Below are 18,664 nucleotides of genomic sequence, written 5' to 3' on the forward strand. Positions count from 1 at the left end.
ACTGAATGTATTTATTATTGGCTGTGCACTGCTAGTCCACAGCAGCTGATAAATACAGAGGCAGCTGAAGCAACTTTATTTTTTATGTTTAAGCTTTGTCAGTGTTTTCCAAGGGTGCTTTATTTTTTTTTATCCCTGTAGTGCTTTCAGAGTTCATGTATATTTGCAAACAGATCATTGGCCTTTGCACTGTACATCACTATCTGTCTTTTGCCAAAGATAAAGCTCAGGCAGTCATGGTGGATATAGAATAGCTGAAGCAGTATTCATTTCGGTCACCTGTTAATTGCATCATATCCACTTTACTTGTGGCTTTGCTCATTTCTGCCATAAATTTAGGGGCAAACGACAAATGTTTTTTTTTCCTTCCACTGTTTTGTACTGGTCCCTCGTAATGGATCGTGACTATAGATTTTTAATACATGACTTCATCCTTGAACATGATTTGCTCCAGGTAGATTTTCAAAAGTAAAGGTGGTAAAGACAACAATTCCCATGATCCCACGCTGCTTTGCCACATCATCAAATTATGTATTTTGTCCTATATATATATCCTAGTGGCTAACTTTACATATTACAACATGTTATATCTTTAATTAACTTTTTGCTATAACTGTTCACTCATCTATTTCAGCTAGTTATGCATATGCTCAGCTCTGAACTATTTCTTGTTACACTTACAATCATAAAAGGGTTCCAGTGTTATAGGTTTCTCAGTGTGCAGATTTATTTTGAATCAAATCTTTAATTCTGTTTGATCCAATTAGTTATTTTACAATCTTTCCTCATACACCAGTAACTGTAGCAGTAACTTATTCCTGGTTGGTAATCACTGATAGCCTACAAACCATCCTGATACTGTGATAACACCACAGGGCTCTAAATTTAGTCCCCCCCCCCCCCCCTCCGCTTGTGAACTAAATACCAATGACAACACACAAACTCACACCCACCCACCCACTCATTCAGTCGCTCAGGCAGACGGGTCCGGCAGCAGCCCCCTCTGCCCACCCTCCCCACGACGAACCCCAGTGCCGGGGAGACACGAGCACCTCAGCCTCCCCAGTCTGACCCCCTTGCCTCTCCCCTTTCTGACTTCTGACCCCGAGGCACACATTGAGCCCACCACCACCCCTTGAGGGTCCTTCAGGACAGGTAAGACATCACTTTGGGCTTCTCCGCAGGTACTTGTGCGTGATTCTTATGTTTGTCCCCTTCAAAGTTTTCTGTGAGTCTCAGCTTGACGTGTTTTTCATGATTCTGCTTTTTTAAGACATGAGCTGCCTTTTATCTTGTTGTTTTTATGTGGAGAATAACCAGGTTTTAACAGTAATGCATAAAGCTGATAAAAGTCTGAAGTTGATAGTGAGAGTAAACTTTGCAAACTTGCTTTTTATCTACTTACCCGTTTGACATGTTTGGAGACAAGTGGCTTCCTTTCTTCCACCCCCCCCCCCCCCCCCCCCAAATGAAAAACTTTGTGAAAAGTATTTTTGGAATGGAATATAACACTTGAGTTGTATTCACTTGATACCTCCACTGTGCTATTTCATCTGGCCCGTCGTCACTTGTTTGCTGTGACAGCAGCATGTTCTCTATCTATGTCCTTTCAGCCCACTTGGGTAATTTCAAACATATTGATTCCCAGACCCCCTGACACAGCTGGTTGCCATGTCTGAAGAGCATGTGCTTGGCGTTTAACAGGCCAAGGTTATTTAAAGGGATGTGCTAACTTTGCCCTTTTCGCCGCCCGATGGGTTCTGTCTGCTCAGATGGGTTTTTGTGCGTGGCGTGGATGCTTGATGTTGGCCGATCGATGGCCAACATGCAGCCGCGTTGTCTTGCCTTTGTGTCTTGTTGTGCGTTTGAACAGGTTGTACTGATGTGCACTGTCTCCTGAGACTTTCTGCCTCACCCCCGACCCCCCCAGGGGCAGCCATGTCGCAGTTCTCCACCATGACGACCAGCGAGCGGAAAATGCAGGCAGCAGCGATCTGCAGGGAGGTTCTAGGGCAGGAAGGTAGATGAATCATTTCCTCTTCACCTGCCTTTTTTCTCATCCCCTTGGTTTCCATCTCACCTTTTCACAGTCTGCTCCTCTCAACCCTCTGTCCTCTCTTTTTATCACACACATAGAGACGGATTTAAACTTTATAACTAACAGCACACATATTAACTTCACTGTTAACACACACTCTGCCCCACTCGCACACATATTGGACATCCACTGCCACACTCACTGTGGAAGGTGTGAGTTCAGCAGTTGCCTGACTATAAATAAGCAAATGAATACTTTTATGGGCCAAAGTAACTAATCCCTTTGTCGTTGTCCTTTTGAACAAGCTATTTCTGGTCAAGGACAACTGCATGGTTCAGTGGGATAGGGAGGGTCTGAAGGCTACTGACAGCTGAAAGATATTCTGGCAAATTACACGTCTCACACTCACATATAGACCTATGACATATCCGTGATCAGCATGCAGTAGCGGCGCTAACCACAAAACAAGCTCTGGACATGAGTGGATTACGAGGGGAGATGATGCCTCATTTATTATACTGCCATGCAGTATGCCCCTTCTGCTGCAGCAGCACTTTTCTTACTGTGTTCAATAACCATAATTTTTTTTTTTGTGTTGAATGAGGTTTGATAGATGGGAGTATAAGAAAAAGAAAAAAAGGTAGAAGTCTGATTAAGCGTGGACCAGCAAACAGTGAATACACTAATGTTTTTCAGTCTTCAGTTTTTTTTCTCTGTGTCCAGAACTCGAGATGGATCTTGGGAAGAAAGTGAGCGTGCCTAAGGACATCATGCTGGAGGAGCTGTCACTCGCCTCCAACCGGGGCTCCCGTCTCTTCAAAATGCGCCAGAGGCGCTCGGAGAAATACACCTTCGAGAGCATCCAGAACAACAACAACCAGATCAATGTAAGCAGAAACAATGATGTGCAGGGTGGAGCCAATCCATACTCAATTCATACTCAAGTCATGAAATCAAATCACTTCCGTCTAAATTGTTTGTTACAGGAGTAGAGAGAGACTATATCACGAACAAAAACTTAGATGAGATGATCAATACCACTCAAACGTCTGTAGTGACCAGAGCTAGAGTCAGGAAGGTACGGTTTAAAATATCATAAAGACTGGAAGCAGGGAAAAGGTTTGCTTTGTCTAAAGGTAAAATTATGAAAATACCACTAACAAAAAAATCTAGAAGGTCTTAATAACATGTTGTGCTCATATACCTGACCACAACTAATATTCCACATTGTCAGGTTAATAATTTTAATTTGGGTTATACTTGAAAAGGTTTACAAGCTCTAATGTTAAGAAAACAGTTTTTTCATAATCTCATTTGCTGCAACTCCTCTTTTCAGCCTCTGTCTGAAACACTTGGTTTTAGCCTCTTTATATACAGTCTATGGTTTTAGCTCCTGTCTCTTTAAGGCCCACCCTACTGAGAAAGCCCAGTCTGCTATGATTGGACAGGTGGCCCACTCTGTTATGACTTGTCACCTACCAACCTCAATTCATTTCAGTTCAGGGGTTGCATCCTTCGGAGGCTATTTGAAGACGGATTGCGTCACAGCGGTACAAATAGTCTCATTTTGAAACCTCTTTCAAACGCGTCCTTACATCCCCGGGAAACAAAGGCTCCAACGGGTGGATCCTTCCCGGCCCAACCTATCCCAGGATTCACTGTGCCTCGGAGACTAACTAGGTAATAGCACGAGATTAGACGTCCCATGCTTGAGTATCACGCTTCAACTCAACCAAACAGCTAACGGTAGACATATTGAAAAACCAAGGTCCATCACTGTCGACTTTCATGTCGTAATTTCAGCAAATTCAGCTGTGCTGCTCCGCAACAGTGATAAGGGCTGCTACAAGCTATAGGGACACCATTTCGGTTCGGCCTTTGCAGTCTGAGCAGCCCTTGAAGACGGCCTCCTTCCAGGACTGGGTAGACCGAAGCTATTTCCCTACTTCCAGTATTTATGCTAAACTACAACTTTCTCTTCATATTTCGTGTGTAGCCATTCGAATCTAACCCTCAACAAGAGAGTGAATTGTGTTTCTCAAAATGTCAAAAGTATATTTTTTTCCACGTAGATTATTATAGTGAGATAAGGACATGATAACCGTGGAAACTCACTTTGATAAAGAGGTTATTGTAGGCATTTCATACGGTGGTAATGCACTGTCATTAATTTTCACCACATCTTTGCTCTCAATCACATGACAAATATTTTCACAATTCCTTACATCCTGACTAAGTATATGCGGGAAAGATTAAGCACTTGAGGTGTTTAAATGACTCGTGCTACATACGTGGAGTGGCACAGAATGGTAGCAGTGAAAGTCTTTCAGCTGCTCATAAACACTTTTATTAATGTCCCTTTGTGTGTGGATGGGCATTGTGCCAAGCCAGCATTTTCTTTTCCCAGCGGCTTAGCCTGATCTGTCAGTACAACTGAATCAAGATAAAATAACTAAGTGTCTCTGTGTTGTATTCTTAATTCATTTGCAACACTGGTTAAATCCTCTTTCATTTAGTTTTGCGGTGGCCTTGTGTACTTTTCGTTGCCGTCTTGAAGCCCATAGATAAAATAATCATTATGCTCCAGGGAAGTTTTTTTCCCCTCCTCATCTTTGAAGTGAGTCGGACTCGCATATCTCCGGTTTGTTTATTGCTCAGGGCAACGGAGGGATTTTGTTTCAAGTTGTCAACATTTCCTGAGGAAGTCCTACAGTAAATCATCATAAATATCTTTCAGAGGGATGAAAGCTGGATGCTCGGGCTGCAGTACATTTCGTCCTAGCCCAGAAAACAATGTCTCTTGTACTGAGAGAAAATGGACTGGCAGACAGTTTCTCTGCTGGAAAAATAAAAAAAACATGAAAATTGGGTTTTCACTGCATGAAGCAAAGCAGGATTGAAAAGTGAAACATTTGGTTTCAATAAGAATGAGCCATGCTCCAGATTTACTGTGCATGCACATCACATTTTATATTGTGTTTCCATAAAACTAAATATGTCAGAAATGTGAGATGTTAATTAATTTAGCTTTTAGCTTTTAAACTATTTTATATCAACTTTTAAGAAAAGTGACAATACTGTTTTCAGTGTCATATTTACAACTTCTTACCTCAGCCTGAAAATGGCCAAAAGATGAGACTATATATACAAAGTAATAATGAAACTTAATTATCCTGGATACGAACGCTGCCATGATGCCCATTTGGAGACAGAATCTGTGGGTTCCACCGATACATGCACCATACAACCAGTCAGGCGTCAGTCTCAGCTGTCAATCATGATGTTTCACTTGTTTTTAAAAACAAACTTACTGGAAAAATTAGAAAAATATTTGATATCTGTACTTTATGGTTTGGTCCCAATACCATCTACCAACAGGGATGAGATACAATTAAACTGGTGCCAGCCACCAGGTGGCGATTGAAACGATTTGGCTTCACTTTTGCTGAGCAGTCATGTCATCCATCTTAAAATATTGGCCAAAAAATCAGTTAATGTTAATGCAGAATATAAATCTCTCAGAAAAATGGAAAGTTTATCATCTGTTTAACACCCCTTCGATCTTTCTTTTAGAGCGCAGTGGTTTCTCAGGCGGAGAATCCCACGGACGGCCACAGTGGCGAAAATGACTCCGGTGACAACCAGCCACCCAAGGAGCCGTCTGATACCCCAGATGCAAGAGTGGACTCGAATCCAGACAGCATTGCCCCGGGTGGGTAACGCTGGTGATTCAGTGCACTGGAACACCAACACATTTCAAGGACTCAAGACTCTTGCTGCACCGATAAAGTAAAGCTGAGTTGACAAACCAAGTGACCTTCTTTGGTCCCTGTTGGAACAATGCACTAGATTGTCCCGACTAGTGTATTTTATTACAATTGGTGTGATTTTGTCTCACTTTTGTATTTTTTAAACATACACATGTACTAAATGTAAAGCACAGCTCAGGAGAAGTGGTATTTCTGTGTGTTGAGATAAGGATTCAGCTGTTTCTCATTGTTTGCTCTTGCGCAGGCTTTGATCATGAAGGAAAACATTTTCTTCTTGTCTGGAATCTGCTGGACGAGAGCAGAATATGATTTAACATTTTTATTGTCAATCTCCCCGTCTGTCTTATCCTCTCCTTCCCCCCATTCTATCGCTATCCCAACTCCACATTCCCCCTGACTCTCCCAAATGCGTCACAATCGACTACGACTATCTTTTAAAAAACGAAATTGTTGAGTTTACCAACGGGAAGTGTTTCCTGTGTGCCTCCCGTGCCACTGATACCATCAGCTTTGCACACACTTCCTCCCCCGCGTCTCAGTTGTGCCCAGTTGACACAAAACCAAGGCTGATTGAGGGATGAGTATACGTCTACCAGGAGTCTCGTGTTTTTCATGGAGCTTCGGAGTAGACACCACCCATAACTGTCTGAATGAGTCACTCCAGCTGTAGCAGAAATCAGGCCAAAGTGCATTAGGTATCAAATGGTAAAAATCCTTAAAATAGCACTCTCATCCACCCAGGGGTGCGTTTTCTATGTCCTGGCTATTGAAATACAGAGAAAACGTACAACTTATATTACTCATAATAAATTGTATTGGCTGGGAGTAAGAAGTAAAAACATTGTATAGTCTTGCAGAAAAAGCATAGTACATCTGGCAAAATACTGTTTTATGCACTGGAGTTGCTTTATTCAAATTTTTAAAACAAAGCATACAGAAAAATCTATTGTGTTTTTATAGGATTATGTTTGAGCATATATATGTTTTTTTTTAAAACTAGAAAATCATGTATGGACAATGTGTACAAAATCCCAGCCTGCTGACTTTTTGGGATCACATTTTTATCTGCAAACACACGCCATAGATCTGGGTGTGTGACATTCCTCGCCCACAAACATATCCAATCCAGCCAAATGTCCGATTACAAGAACAATGTTCCCGGGCTTCAGAAAAATGTTTTACACAATGTTTTGTAATAGATTCCCCCAAAATCTGTAAACTTCCCCTGCAGGTCTGTTTGGTCTCTTCTGCTTCCTCCTCAGGGCAAAACATAAACTCAGGAAGGGGGATTGTTCATTGTGAGAGGTTAGGACGTGACACCTCACGTTATATAAGGCCTCAGCTTGTGAGCCCCCCCTGAGTGAAGCGCTGGGTTTGAAGGATAGTGCTTCGGATCGGCCTTTCCCATCAACACACACAGACTATGCAGGGAGACATTCATGCAGGCGTGCACATACACAGGGACGCTGGCCGGGCTGTTATTTGTTTTGCTGCGAGCGAGGAATAAAGGGCTGAAGAAGAAAAAACTGTGGAGGGTATTACAATGTTCAGCACTAAGACTGAAAGATTTACATTTTAATAACACACACACAGGGAGAGAGAGAGAGAGTTTGAGTTTAAAGACCTCAACTTAGTTTATTTCCACAAGCAAAAAGAATAAATGATGGGAAAAAGTGTATTTAAAAAAGAAAAACTGTCTACTCTTTATTTGACACGGAAAAGCCCTCTGCTCAATCTCTGTCTGCTTTGTATAACCCACCACAGGGTACGGAGGTCCTTTAAAAGACATCCCTCCAGAGAAGTTCAATTGTACGGCTGTGCCAAAGTCCTACTTTTCACCGTGGGAGCAGGCCATCAACAGTGATCCGGCCTTAGCCAGTACTCTCACCACCTCCATACCTGAGCCCGAGCCCCAGCCAGACCTGCCAGGGTACAAAAGTTTCAACAGGTAATGAGCACACAGATGAACAGCAAGGCATCAATAAAATATAACAAGACTTCCAAACTGGACATCCACATAAGATTTTTTTGTCCTTACTGTCTGATCCTGAGGAGAATATTGTGCCATAACTCCTCTTTCGGGGCAGGAGATATTTCACAGATAAGCTATTAAAAATCACTGTTGAAGAATAAATATCCAGCCCCTTTAAGCTAAACTACAGGCTGTAGCAGGAACAAGAGTTTTATAACTTCAACTTTTCCTTTGCAGCAGAAGTTATTTTTGTTTGGAATATTTATAGTTTACCTAGTTTGAATTTATCATGCATGCACGTGTTCGCTGTGCAGACAAGTATCATCATTCATATGATGTACATAGGTATGCATCTCACTCTGAGCTGCTATGTCCTAGACTATGACTCATTGTCTAATTCTTTGCTTGACTTTATTAGTTGTGACTCTTAAAATGTCTCTGCAGTCCCTCTTATTAGCACACCACAGCTACTGTTAACACTATCGCTCTGTCACATCCAGGGTGGCGACCCCGTTTGGCGGCTTCGGCAAGGCACCCAGACCTGCTCCCATCAAGCCAGCACAGGTCGAAGCCATCCCTGACTTCCATGAGCTCCGGGGGGACGCACCAATAAACCGGTCCTCCTTCAACAGATCCGCTTTGGGGTGGGTGTCGACGGGCGGGCCGGTCCCCCTCCATACCATTTCCCTTGAGCCTGTGCTCATCCCTGAGTCAGAAGACCTTTGAACCCGTGATGAAGTTACACAGAGATGCTGTCAACTTCCTTGCACCCAAGGTTAGGGAGGGCGGAGGGAAACGTTTTCGGTCAGAACACAGTCAGGGTGAGAGAAAGTATCCTGTTGGATGTTGAGGGTTGAGGTTATCGTGTGCAGCATCCCCTCATTTTCCTGGGATGCATAAATCATGGGTTAATGTACAGTACGTAGAGACACTACTGTAATAAATGGAATTTGTTGTATATTAATGTGCATAAGAGTATTTTATCTTGCAGACACAAGTTTTACACAATAAAATGGTGTGTGATCCAACAAGTCCTTCATTATTCTTCTCAGCATTTCATTTTTCATGCTTCATTTCCCTACCAACAAAATTTCTGATTAAATCAATACACACTTTCAAGACGCTTCTCTTTTTGCATTCTGACGTAGCATCCACAGACAAGCCCCCCCCCCCCCCCCCCCCCCCCCCCCACACACACACACACACACACACACACAAGGTAATCATTTCTCAGTGAGAGGGTCTGAGCTCCACCGGAGGCTCATTGGCGTGAATGATGGCACTCTCCTGTGTGCCATAGTCGTATGCAAACCCATCACTTACCGTATCGCACGAGAGGCCAAAGATACATGCGAGCCACTGTAACCCGCCTCAAGGTTACACTGTCTGACAAATCAAATCTACCTCACTGACACGAGCGGCTTGAGTGATGTGTCTCTCACCTTTCGGCGATGCCCAGTCGCAGGAGTGGGATTGATGGGAGAGCGGCTCGATGAGCTGGCTGTGCCCACTCCTTGTCTGTCTCTGTGTTTATTATACCACAGCACCAGCAACCGGCTAAAGCAAACACACAGGACTAATTAAAGTAAGAGCTACTCTGAGTCTTTAGCTTTCTCTCATTTGTAATTTATAATAGAGTAATAATCTGTTATCTCCTGATTAAACACAAATCAGTATTTTTGCATGTTGTGGTTTGTGCCATCATCCTAACGTGCTAGCTTTTGTTGTCAGTGCCAATGTATTGAATGTTATTAACAATATTAATTATGTTCATGTGTAGCATACAGTATGATTGAGCTTTGACATCACTGCCAAATAAAATATTGGTCTTCTACCAAATGACAATTTTTGTGCTTTTGGTGTCGGATTCTGTGCATTCTGGATAAGTTTCAGCAATTTCATACAAATATGATTCTTTATTGTTTTTGTGTTTGAGATGCCAGTGCACATTTTCTTTCAGCAGGCAAATCTGTTCTTGTTCTTATGACAATTTTTACAGTTTGATTTAGAAATTTTCAGAATTAAGACTAGTTCAGTAGAGTTGTTTTTAAAATGTAATGTAATCGCGGTTACAGTCAAAGACTAAATCAAGAAATTAATCTTAAAAGATGGATCTGGAATTTGTTGCCGAATGCTTGGTGAAGTGATTCCCTGTCACTACATTGTGCTGTGCTGTCAGATATTAAGCAAATCCAGTGGAAAGTGACAAGATTACTTCTAATATCGGCAGCATGGCTCTTTTGATAAAATCCTTATTGTTTAGAAGTGTGTGTTTCTTTAACTGAAGGTTGTGGGGATGTGTTTAATTTCGTGTAAGTCCTTTCTGTCTTCAAGAGTGAATTAGGAAATGCCTCTCAGATTTCCTACAACCATGTGAGCGGGTCCAGCATCAGCATTCCTCGCCTCTGTCGGAGAGACCCTTTGGAATGCGCAGCCCCCGGTGCCACTCCCTTTCTCAGTCCTATTGAATTCCTCTCGCCCAGCCTCATCGGGGAAAACGGTGTGTTCACCGCACCACCCGCCCATTTGACCCAGCATCCAACCGGGCTCTTGTCGATCTGCCAAGCACTATTGTAAATATTGAGCACTGTTTATCAGGGGCAGACATGAACTCTCTCTGAACTTTGATTGTGGCCATTATCAAAATGCAGCAACGGAAATATTATTGGCAGGGAGTGTGGCGTGGGCTGAGGGTCGGGGAGCCAGACAATTCAATTATTAGTCTGTAACTGCAACTGGTTTCCCCTCAGGCGTGTTTGCCTTGGCATGGGATGGCACACTCGTCCTCGGACACTGGACCATAGGCTGTGAGGTGCAGGGCTTACTCTGGACGATACAGGGTGGTCTGTTGGTTAAGGTCTCGTATACCGCTCATGCTCAAATCCCTCTGGATAAGAGCACCAGAGAGAGTGTAGGAAAATCTACTCAAATACAGTGAAGTGTTTTTAGAAAGAGGAAGAAAGAAAGGCCCTGATAAGATAGGAACATGCCAATTTTTAAAGTGTGCAAGGAGCAAGACAGACGTCAGATTTGATTAAATTTCGTTTTTTGTTTTTCACCCTGAGCCGGAGCCATAACCAAGCAGCTGGTCTTCACTGTCTTTATCAGCGTTAAACGATGGACTCTTGCTGTTGTTGCATTCACTTGTCATGTTTTAAAGCTTCGGGTCCCTCGGGTTTCCATCTGCACACACAGCAGCGAACAGTGAGTTTGCCGCACACTGCTGACACAGACAACCGCTTAAAGGTTGTGCCACATGACCGGGCAATATCCCAGGAGGATTTCTTTAAGTATGCATGGGTCAAATGAGAGAACACACTTAAAATCTGCAAGGGCAGTGAGCTGCACTTTGAGTGGAGTCATACAGTAAGATTTTAGCATTAAAGACACTTTTTTCCCCCCAACAGATTGTAAGTATATTCAAACATTTTCACCAGACATTTTGGAAATCTGGGATTAACAGTGCAGTATTGTGATAAAGCGATCCCCGCAAAGCACAGCTAATCCGCAGAGTGTTAATGTTTCAGCTCACGACTTTCTCATCCGATGACACGAGGGACTTGCTCGGCCTGATGGATGTGTGCAGCAGGTGGTTATTTTCACAGGAAAGTGCAAAGCTCTATGGAATATCTAAAAATACGAGTGGGAATAAAACATCCCAGGGGTGGCAGGGGTGGTGGTGTTGGGTTGCCAGTGAGGTGATGTTAAAGGTGACAGGGGGCCAAATTCCAATTGTGCAATGGGGTGAAATGACGCAACGGGTTGAAGTATGTCCGTGTCGAGAAAATTTTCAGTCCGTCAAATGTCAACAGGGTGTGTGAGAGGGCGGATGCCTGCATGCATACGTACATGTCTGTGGTGATCATGCCAGTTTCAGTGTGTGAGAGTTTAAGTTTGGGAGAATTATAGGAGCCCGAGTCGAATGAATCTCTGATCTTTTGGTGCAAATCAATAAGGAAAGTGACTTTTAAGCAACATGCTCATTTTCATCAAGTGCAGAGAGGTTAAGTACACAAAAATCCACTGTTTGGAAGGATGCACACAGCCAGGGCAGTAGTTAGCCTGTTTGGACAAATGAACATTCAAGATCGTGTCCCTCTTTACTTGGAAAAAGCCCTCGAGGCCAATTAGAGCTTTGTTGTCTCACAGTATTCCAGCCTTTGACTTTCACCTCAGGGGACTCATCTGTATTCCTGACTGGTCAATACATGTTAAACTCTCCTGTTTGGTTAATAGTCAGTCACAACTGCTAACACAACCGTTAGATAAGCAACATGCAGCAATGAGACCTTCAGGTGTCACGTAAAATAGCTTTTAATATCTTTAATGTGGTGATAGTGGCGGGATAGTCCCATTTTTGATGATGTTGCCATGGGAAAGTGTAATTTATGTGTCTTATCTTTGTCCATGAAGGGTATTTCTTTCCCTAACACACATTCTGAGGCCATAGCATGCTTTTCCCGCGAGCTGCGGTTGCCACGGATATGGCAAACACAGCAGCGAAATATATCACCGTCACCACTTTGGCCGCTCTCCAGAATTAATGCAACTTGGTGAATCGCCAGGAAAAAAAATGATGCTTATGTCATCCACTTTTCTGCAGTAAAACAACGAGCCCAGTTCTGCCCTGGAGGGTTGGAAAGCAAAATGTAAATGAATACAAATGAATAACAAAGTAAAATAGAGGAGTCGAAATCTCTCACTCGCCTCCCATGGTGGATTATGAAATACACCACATGCTGGGACGTCATGTTGTGTTTGCAGTAATGCTAAGTCACCATGATAGAACACACATACCATTTCAGTGAGCAAAGCACAGTGCAGACAAGATGTACTACTGGGTATTTTGTTGTATCTAATCAGTGTTTCTTTTTGAGTTTTCTGCAGGCTCTTATTTTGAAATTTGAACAGAAAGTCTCTCACCAAAGAACCTCTGACATAATTGTTCTGAAAGCTGAGGAGCAGTTTCGTTCAGGAAACAAACCTCATCATTACCTGATTTTTAATCCCAAGTTAAATATAGTCAGAGCTGCTTTAGGGGCGTTGCCTCCCATGGCTCCTATTGTGGGATTAGAGCATGTCTAACCTCTTACCTAACAACAGGCTCTTCTGTGTGTTTCCTCATTAATAGTAATTCAATATCAACAGCGTTCACAGAGAACAGCACTTTGCTCAGCTGTTCCAAGAATTTGTACATTTTCTGCGGAGAGTGACAAAAGGCCGTAACTTTGATTGACAATTTCACAGTGTGAACCCGCAAAACCCACTCATGACAAATAGCCCGTATTTGTTTGTGTTGATGTGCATGGACGGGACGAGTCGCGTCCTCACATCGCTTCATTAGTACGAGCTGTTCCATTTGAATTATTTGCATTTCCCATGACACCGTGCACATCAGAGTGCACGTACACAAACATGCATGCAAACTAGGGCGTTTATTATTACTGAGACTGAAACAAGGGCAGATTAAGTTTACATTTTAATAAGACACTTAGAGCTTCAACTTCTTCTACTGCTGGTCTCATCTGTAAAGTTTTATTAATTTAAGTTTGTATTTGAATGAATTGTACTTCCACTGTCTAATAGAAAAGAGTCAAGGGACTTTCTTTAGACCCAGACATCAATTTGTCTGGGTCTAAAGAAAGAGTGGATCCACAATAGAGTTGTTGTTGAAAAGGACAAAGACAAAGGGAGGACACAGGTTTGTCATGTGAGCTGTATTTATCCACTGTTCAGCAGATCTTGTGCTGCTCGTTGGGGCTTCTCAAGGTGAGAAGTCAGGGCCATGGCACCAGCTCTCTGTGGGACTTTTACTATGTACACTGTCTCTTTGCAGAGCTGGCAAAGTCTCGCTAATTAATCCTAAATTCAAATGTCCTTCACGGCAGAATTAAACTTGTGTACGACTAGGGGCTTGGTGGGCTGTTACATTCAAAAGCATGAATAATTTAATTTCATATTCAGCGTGATATAGAGGACAGTCCTGATTGAAATATTTCATGAATTTGCAAAGTTACAGATTGAAAGAAAGTAGGGAGGACTTAGAGAGACATAGCAAGGGTTGAATATGAATAAACAATGTCCAAAAACCAATGAGCCACCGTTCTGCAGAAGTCGTTCAAAGTTCATGCCAAGCCAGGCAGTGTCTGTGAAACTAAAGCCATTTTTAGAAATTCGGCTCCGAGTGGGCACATATTGTCAGATTCGACGGCAGGTTTTGCAAACTGTCCACCAAGGTCAGAGAAGAAAGCTTAACATCTATGGAATTCATTAAAGACCTGATCTGTTTGAGCTGTCTGATCTATAATTTATAGCGAGTATAAGATATTCAGTGGCTGCATGCGCTTCAAAGCAAGGAGGCCCTACAGCCAGTGTCCACCATGATAATGTGTAACCTCTCCATGCCAGCTCAGAGCAGCACGCTGGTCACAAATTGTGGGTTTTGTAAATACAAAAAATAAAATAAAAAATCTTGTCAACCCCGCCCAAAAAGTTTGTTGGGTAATTTTAATTCCCTTAAATGTGGTCGGTAAATACTTTTTAATATATTTTACAAGGAAGCTTTATATGTCCCCTGAGGAAATGTGTTGTAGAGGGAAGTACAATTGTCTCCTCAATGGGCTCTTTCAAGTACTTCCTGGGGAAAGGCTGGACAACGCTGATACATTGTGACCCCTCACCGCTCACTCCATCACTGCTCATGGTTTCCTCAACTTTTCCACCCTTGAAAATAGATCTTGTTGGACATATGGCACTCTGGTCATCACTCCATTTTACAAGTGATTATTGCCTAAAGCACAAAGTTTCCTTCAATATTTAGTATAAATATAAAGTAGCATAAATTGAAAGTATAAAGTATATATAAAGACGTCTCTTAAGAAGCCAGCTTGAAATTTGAAAAAAATAATAAAATTAATATAATGTATGAGAATTGTGTAAAATGAGAAAGTAAAAGAAAGTGGACTGGGGTGAGCTGGATAGAAATTAGGGCTGGGCAATAAAACAATATCTACAATTATTGCAAAATAATTTTGATCATGTCAGAAGTTCAATATGATTTCAACATGAACATGAGGAGGTATAATAACATGTAACTAATCAATTTGTAAAAATGTTTTGCTCATCAAGAAGAGTTTAAAACCACAACATTCACTCAGGAGCAAAAACATATCTGTTTTTAAACTCAACAGGAAAAACACTAACAGGACATTTAGTGTGATAATTAAAAATATAGTACGAATGCCCCCAAAACAGATTTTCTATTTATTCTAAAACTGGACCTCCACATACACACACACACACACACACAATATACTAAATTCTGTATTATGTCAAAAGTTGAAATGTTACAAATGAGAAATGTTTGTGTAGATTAAAATTATATCTTCACAAAAATATATGTTATAAACCTTCTTCAAGATACAATCCATATCATTTATTCGAATTTATATAATAACTCCAAATAAGAATGAAGAAGAATCATGCAGATTGTGTTTTGGGTGACTAGACCCTCACATCACTTCCCTCTGCTCTCAGTTAGTTCATAATTATTACCAACACATTGTTGGGGGGGGGGGCTGCAGGTAAATGATCAACACCTTCTGCTCAATCATTGCCCGACACGTTACTATTGCACCTCTCTGCAAACAAACACGTACCACCGCGACGCTTAGTGCATTTTGATAAGCGATCGAACAAACATCAGCAGGAGAAGTGCAAAGTAACCAAGAGCTGCACGAGCCCTGCACCATAAAGCGACATGAACGAGGCTGCCAGCAGAGTTGGCACCGTGCAAACCACTGCTGGACTGTGTGTGTGTGTGTGTTGTACAGTAGCATGGCAGACTGCAGTAAATACAGTGTTGAAGAGGCGGGGTTTGACATCTCGGCTCAGAAAACATCTCTAATCCAGTATTTCAGGTGCCGAAGTCGACCGAGCCACCACCACCACCGCAGCCGCAGCCGCAGCCGCGCACCAGAGAGCAGCAGCCGGGAGGGAAGCGCACGCCTCGCCCGCAACTAACCGGGGATTTACAGCAAGTGGACGTACGCAGCTGCTGCGGAGGAACAAGTAGGAATCTCCTGGGAGGAGAAAGAAACGGAGGAAATAGACTAAAAGAAATTAAGAGAAGGAGGAGAAGGAGGAGGAGGAGGAGGGAGGGGAAGTTTTCAGCTGCCTCTCTTCTCTCGGTGTTCTCGCTTCCAGCCTGAAGTCGCGTTCTCTGCCGAAACTCAACCGGGAAACTAACTCACCCCACACCGGCATTTTTCTTTTTTTTTTAATTCCACAAACCCGAGGTGAGTTTGTTACTTTAATTCATTTCACTTCCTCAAACTTTCCTGGTTCTTACGTGTGTGTGTGTGTGTATGTGGGAGTGAGTGAGAGATCGTGGGGGCGGAAATGTCGCCGAACCTGGAGGCGCAGGTAAATCGGAAACCAGGTAGGCCGAGTTTTAGCTTCTTCCCCTCGGTCACGTCGCTGCACCGAGCCCCCCCTGGAGTTCCTGGATGTGTTGTGGGACATGTTTAAAACTTACTATCGGTGTCTTCACGTGAAAGTCCCCCCCCCCCCCACCGTCTCGTTGTTGTTGTTGTTGACAGCTAGCTACAAGTCAAGCTATGTTGTTTTGGTCATGTGAAATTAATGTGGAGCTAGCTAACAGCAAAATGAAGTGCTAGCTCCCCGTGTGTTTACATTTGTTTTCCACCTCACCCTCATTGAAATACTTAAAAACTCTTTAATACACTGACATGATTTTTGAATTGTGTGAAAATACACATGTTGTATCACGTTAACTGCTTAGTCTGCGTAAACTCCTCACACCCTTCCTCTGTATATTTGCCCAAAACCACTCTGAAGTTTATAGGATCTCATTGGAAACTAATTGGCAGCCTCCACCTCATCCACTGCACCCTGTGAACTGCCCCCCCCCCCTCTTTAATTCATTCCAGTGATAAGGACCCCCCCCCCCCCCAATCCTGAGCAGCAGACCCCAGCCCCATAAGCACAGCGATGACGAGTCGGTGAGATCATCAGCCCTATAAACATCATGCACACTCATCCTTCAGATTCATGCGTGTGGAACATTTCCTCCAGGAGCCAGAGACGGCGAAGTCAGTATGGAGGCATGCTGGAGAACCAGTTTTGACAGAAAGCCTTGTCACCTCTTTTTTTTTTTTTTTCTCGTATGCCAGCGTGTCAAGGAGCGAACTTGGAATAAGTGCACTTTTATGAGGTATTGTTCGCTTGTGTTGATCAGGCTTGATTCAGGGGTTTGTAGAGGACACAGAGATTGTGGTCATCATCATCATTGTCAGGTGGGAGGAAATTAAGGAAGCAATTTTGAGGGCGAAGAGGAGGATGTTATATTTCATTCAGTGTGGGATCCAGGAACATGTGCTTTTGTTCTCCCTTTTCCTCTGTTGGACGCAGCAAGGAATAATGGGTGACTCAGTGCAGTGTAGGTGACCTGCTAAGCTGCACACAGTTGGACGTGGAGACCATGTGCTGGGAAGCGGCGAGCCTCCGAGCAGGAAGCCCACACAGGAAACGGCCGGTGTGTCGATGCCCGAAGGCTTAAAACCTATGTCTGCTGCCTTTAGGGAATTTTAGTTTCACTGTTTCAGGGCTTTAGAGTGCAGGGTCACGTTTTATTGCTTCTTCTCCTCCTCCACTGTGCAGTGGCTGCGTATTCTAACACTCTTGTTTATTTTCAGACTTCTTACTGTTTACCCTGTCTCAAGTTAAACAGAACAACTTGGGGAAAATTCGAGAAAACCAGTTCGCTAAATCAAAGAAAATGTAAACATGATGTCAACAGTGGAGAGGAAGTGTTGTCCTCATGTCAGACAAATTAGTCACATAAAAAAACTCCAAACAATGTAACGCTGTGAGATTACATTTATAAAGAGATATGACTTCAATTCCATCTAAATATGAGTCAGTCTTCTCAGAAGTTTGCACAACTGCACCAAAAATAGAGCATTTCCTTTTAAACTAAGGCTAAGTCAAGTCAAAATAAAGTCAGTTGTCAGTGAAAATTGTTTTCTATTCATTGGTTGTATCTTTGCAAGAGAAAATTAAACAGAACAGAAGTGGACCTTGAAACTGCAATTTCTAACAACAATACAATATAATCAGTTATTTTTTTCCGGCAGCTTTTATTCAGTGCTTGCAGCTTTTTCCGATGTTACAAATAGTTTAAAAAAACGACCCCACAAGGTTGCTCATGGAGTTGTATTTCGATAAAAGTTTGTATCTCAAACTTAGTTTCTCTAGCAACAGTCTGCCTTGTTTTTACCTTTCTATTTATGTCGCCAGACAGAGTTCATGTGTTTCACACAAAAAAAACTGCGTGGGCTTTTCAACTGTAGGTGTGAAGGTGTGAGGTATTTTTTCCTCCCCCCTCATTTGTAACTGTCAGAGTATGACACAGTATGACATGACAGTTTTTGTCTCAAGATAAAAACGAGTTGTGTTTTGTTATAAGCTGATGTTTATTGCTTGGGGACAGAAATCTTAATTTTTCTAAAATGCCAGACTTTGCTCTATTTAGAGTAACAGAAATGTTGTGCTCTTATTTCGCTTTGCCGTTCTGTATAAAAAGTACAAACGCAGAACGCATCGACATTATTGTAAGCTATTAGTGGAGCTAGACACGGAGGCCAATTGATGTCTGTGTAAAAGCCAGAGCTGCCGTGATGGGACAGATGCTGGTTCTGTTTTGTTACACGTTACACCTCTGATTCTGGAACGCAGACTTAAATCACACACTGTGGCAGCTATACACCAGCTTTGTGTTAACAAGCGAAGCCACAGCGTAGCAGACACCAGAGATGAGGAGTAACAGGAGGCAACACTCTTCTGTCATGCAGGTGGATAATA

The 18,664-nt window shown here is 42.6% G+C and overlaps 2 protein-coding genes across 4 annotated transcripts in view; both read left to right on the top strand.

Annotated features, from left to right (window-relative positions):
* The first annotated feature begins 848 nt into the window (after positions 1-848).
* On the top strand, positions 849-8,819 carry LOC109634705 (myozenin-2-like). 3 transcript variants are annotated; one of them, XM_020095396.2, is made up of 6 exons: positions 849-1,155; positions 1,874-2,020; positions 2,762-2,925; positions 5,612-5,750; positions 7,573-7,756; positions 8,281-8,819. In XM_020095396.2, the coding sequence occupies exons 2-6, from the start codon at positions 1,939-1,941 to the stop codon at positions 8,504-8,506; spliced, it is 795 nt and encodes a 264-aa protein (XP_019950955.2). In that variant the 5' UTR covers positions 849-1,155; positions 1,874-1,938; the 3' UTR covers positions 8,507-8,819. The 3 variants fall into 3 exon arrangements, with proteins under 3 accessions (XP_019950955.2, XP_019950954.2, XP_069374739.1); XM_020095395.2 differs by having other exon boundaries at positions 1,931-2,020; XM_069518638.1 differs by lacking the exons at positions 849-1,155; positions 1,874-2,020 and adding an exon at positions 2,090-2,678.
* A 6,632-nt stretch (positions 8,820-15,451) lies between these two features.
* Positions 15,452-18,664, top strand: part of LOC109634723 (inactive ubiquitin carboxyl-terminal hydrolase 53) — a 30,861-nt gene continuing 27,648 nt past the window's right edge. Inside the window, exon 1 of the mRNA XM_069518829.1 lies at positions 15,452-16,077. The gene's annotated coding sequence lies outside the window, so the exon portion shown is untranslated. The remainder of the gene's footprint in view (positions 16,078-18,664) is intronic.

This window comes from Paralichthys olivaceus, chromosome 22 (genome assembly GCF_024713975.1).
Source record: "Paralichthys olivaceus isolate ysfri-2021 chromosome 22, ASM2471397v2, whole genome shotgun sequence".
Lineage (NCBI taxonomy): Eukaryota > Metazoa > Chordata > Actinopteri > Pleuronectiformes > Paralichthyidae > Paralichthys > Paralichthys olivaceus.

What these genes read in the sequence shown, in the direction of transcription:
- LOC109634705 (XM_020095396.2), top strand. Translation starts at nt 1,939, where the DNA reads ATGTCGCAGTTCTCCACCATGACGACCAGCGAGCGGAAAATGCAGGCA. An exon ending in GGAGGTTCTAGGGCAGGAAG is followed by an intron (nt 2,021 to 2,761) that starts GTAGATGAATCA and finishes CTCTGTGTCCAG; the next exon opens with AACTCGAGATGGATCTTGGG. An exon ending in GGGTACAAAAGTTTCAACAG is followed by an intron (nt 7,757 to 8,280) that starts GTAATGAGCACA and finishes TGTCACATCCAG; the next exon opens with GGTGGCGACCCCGTTTGGCG.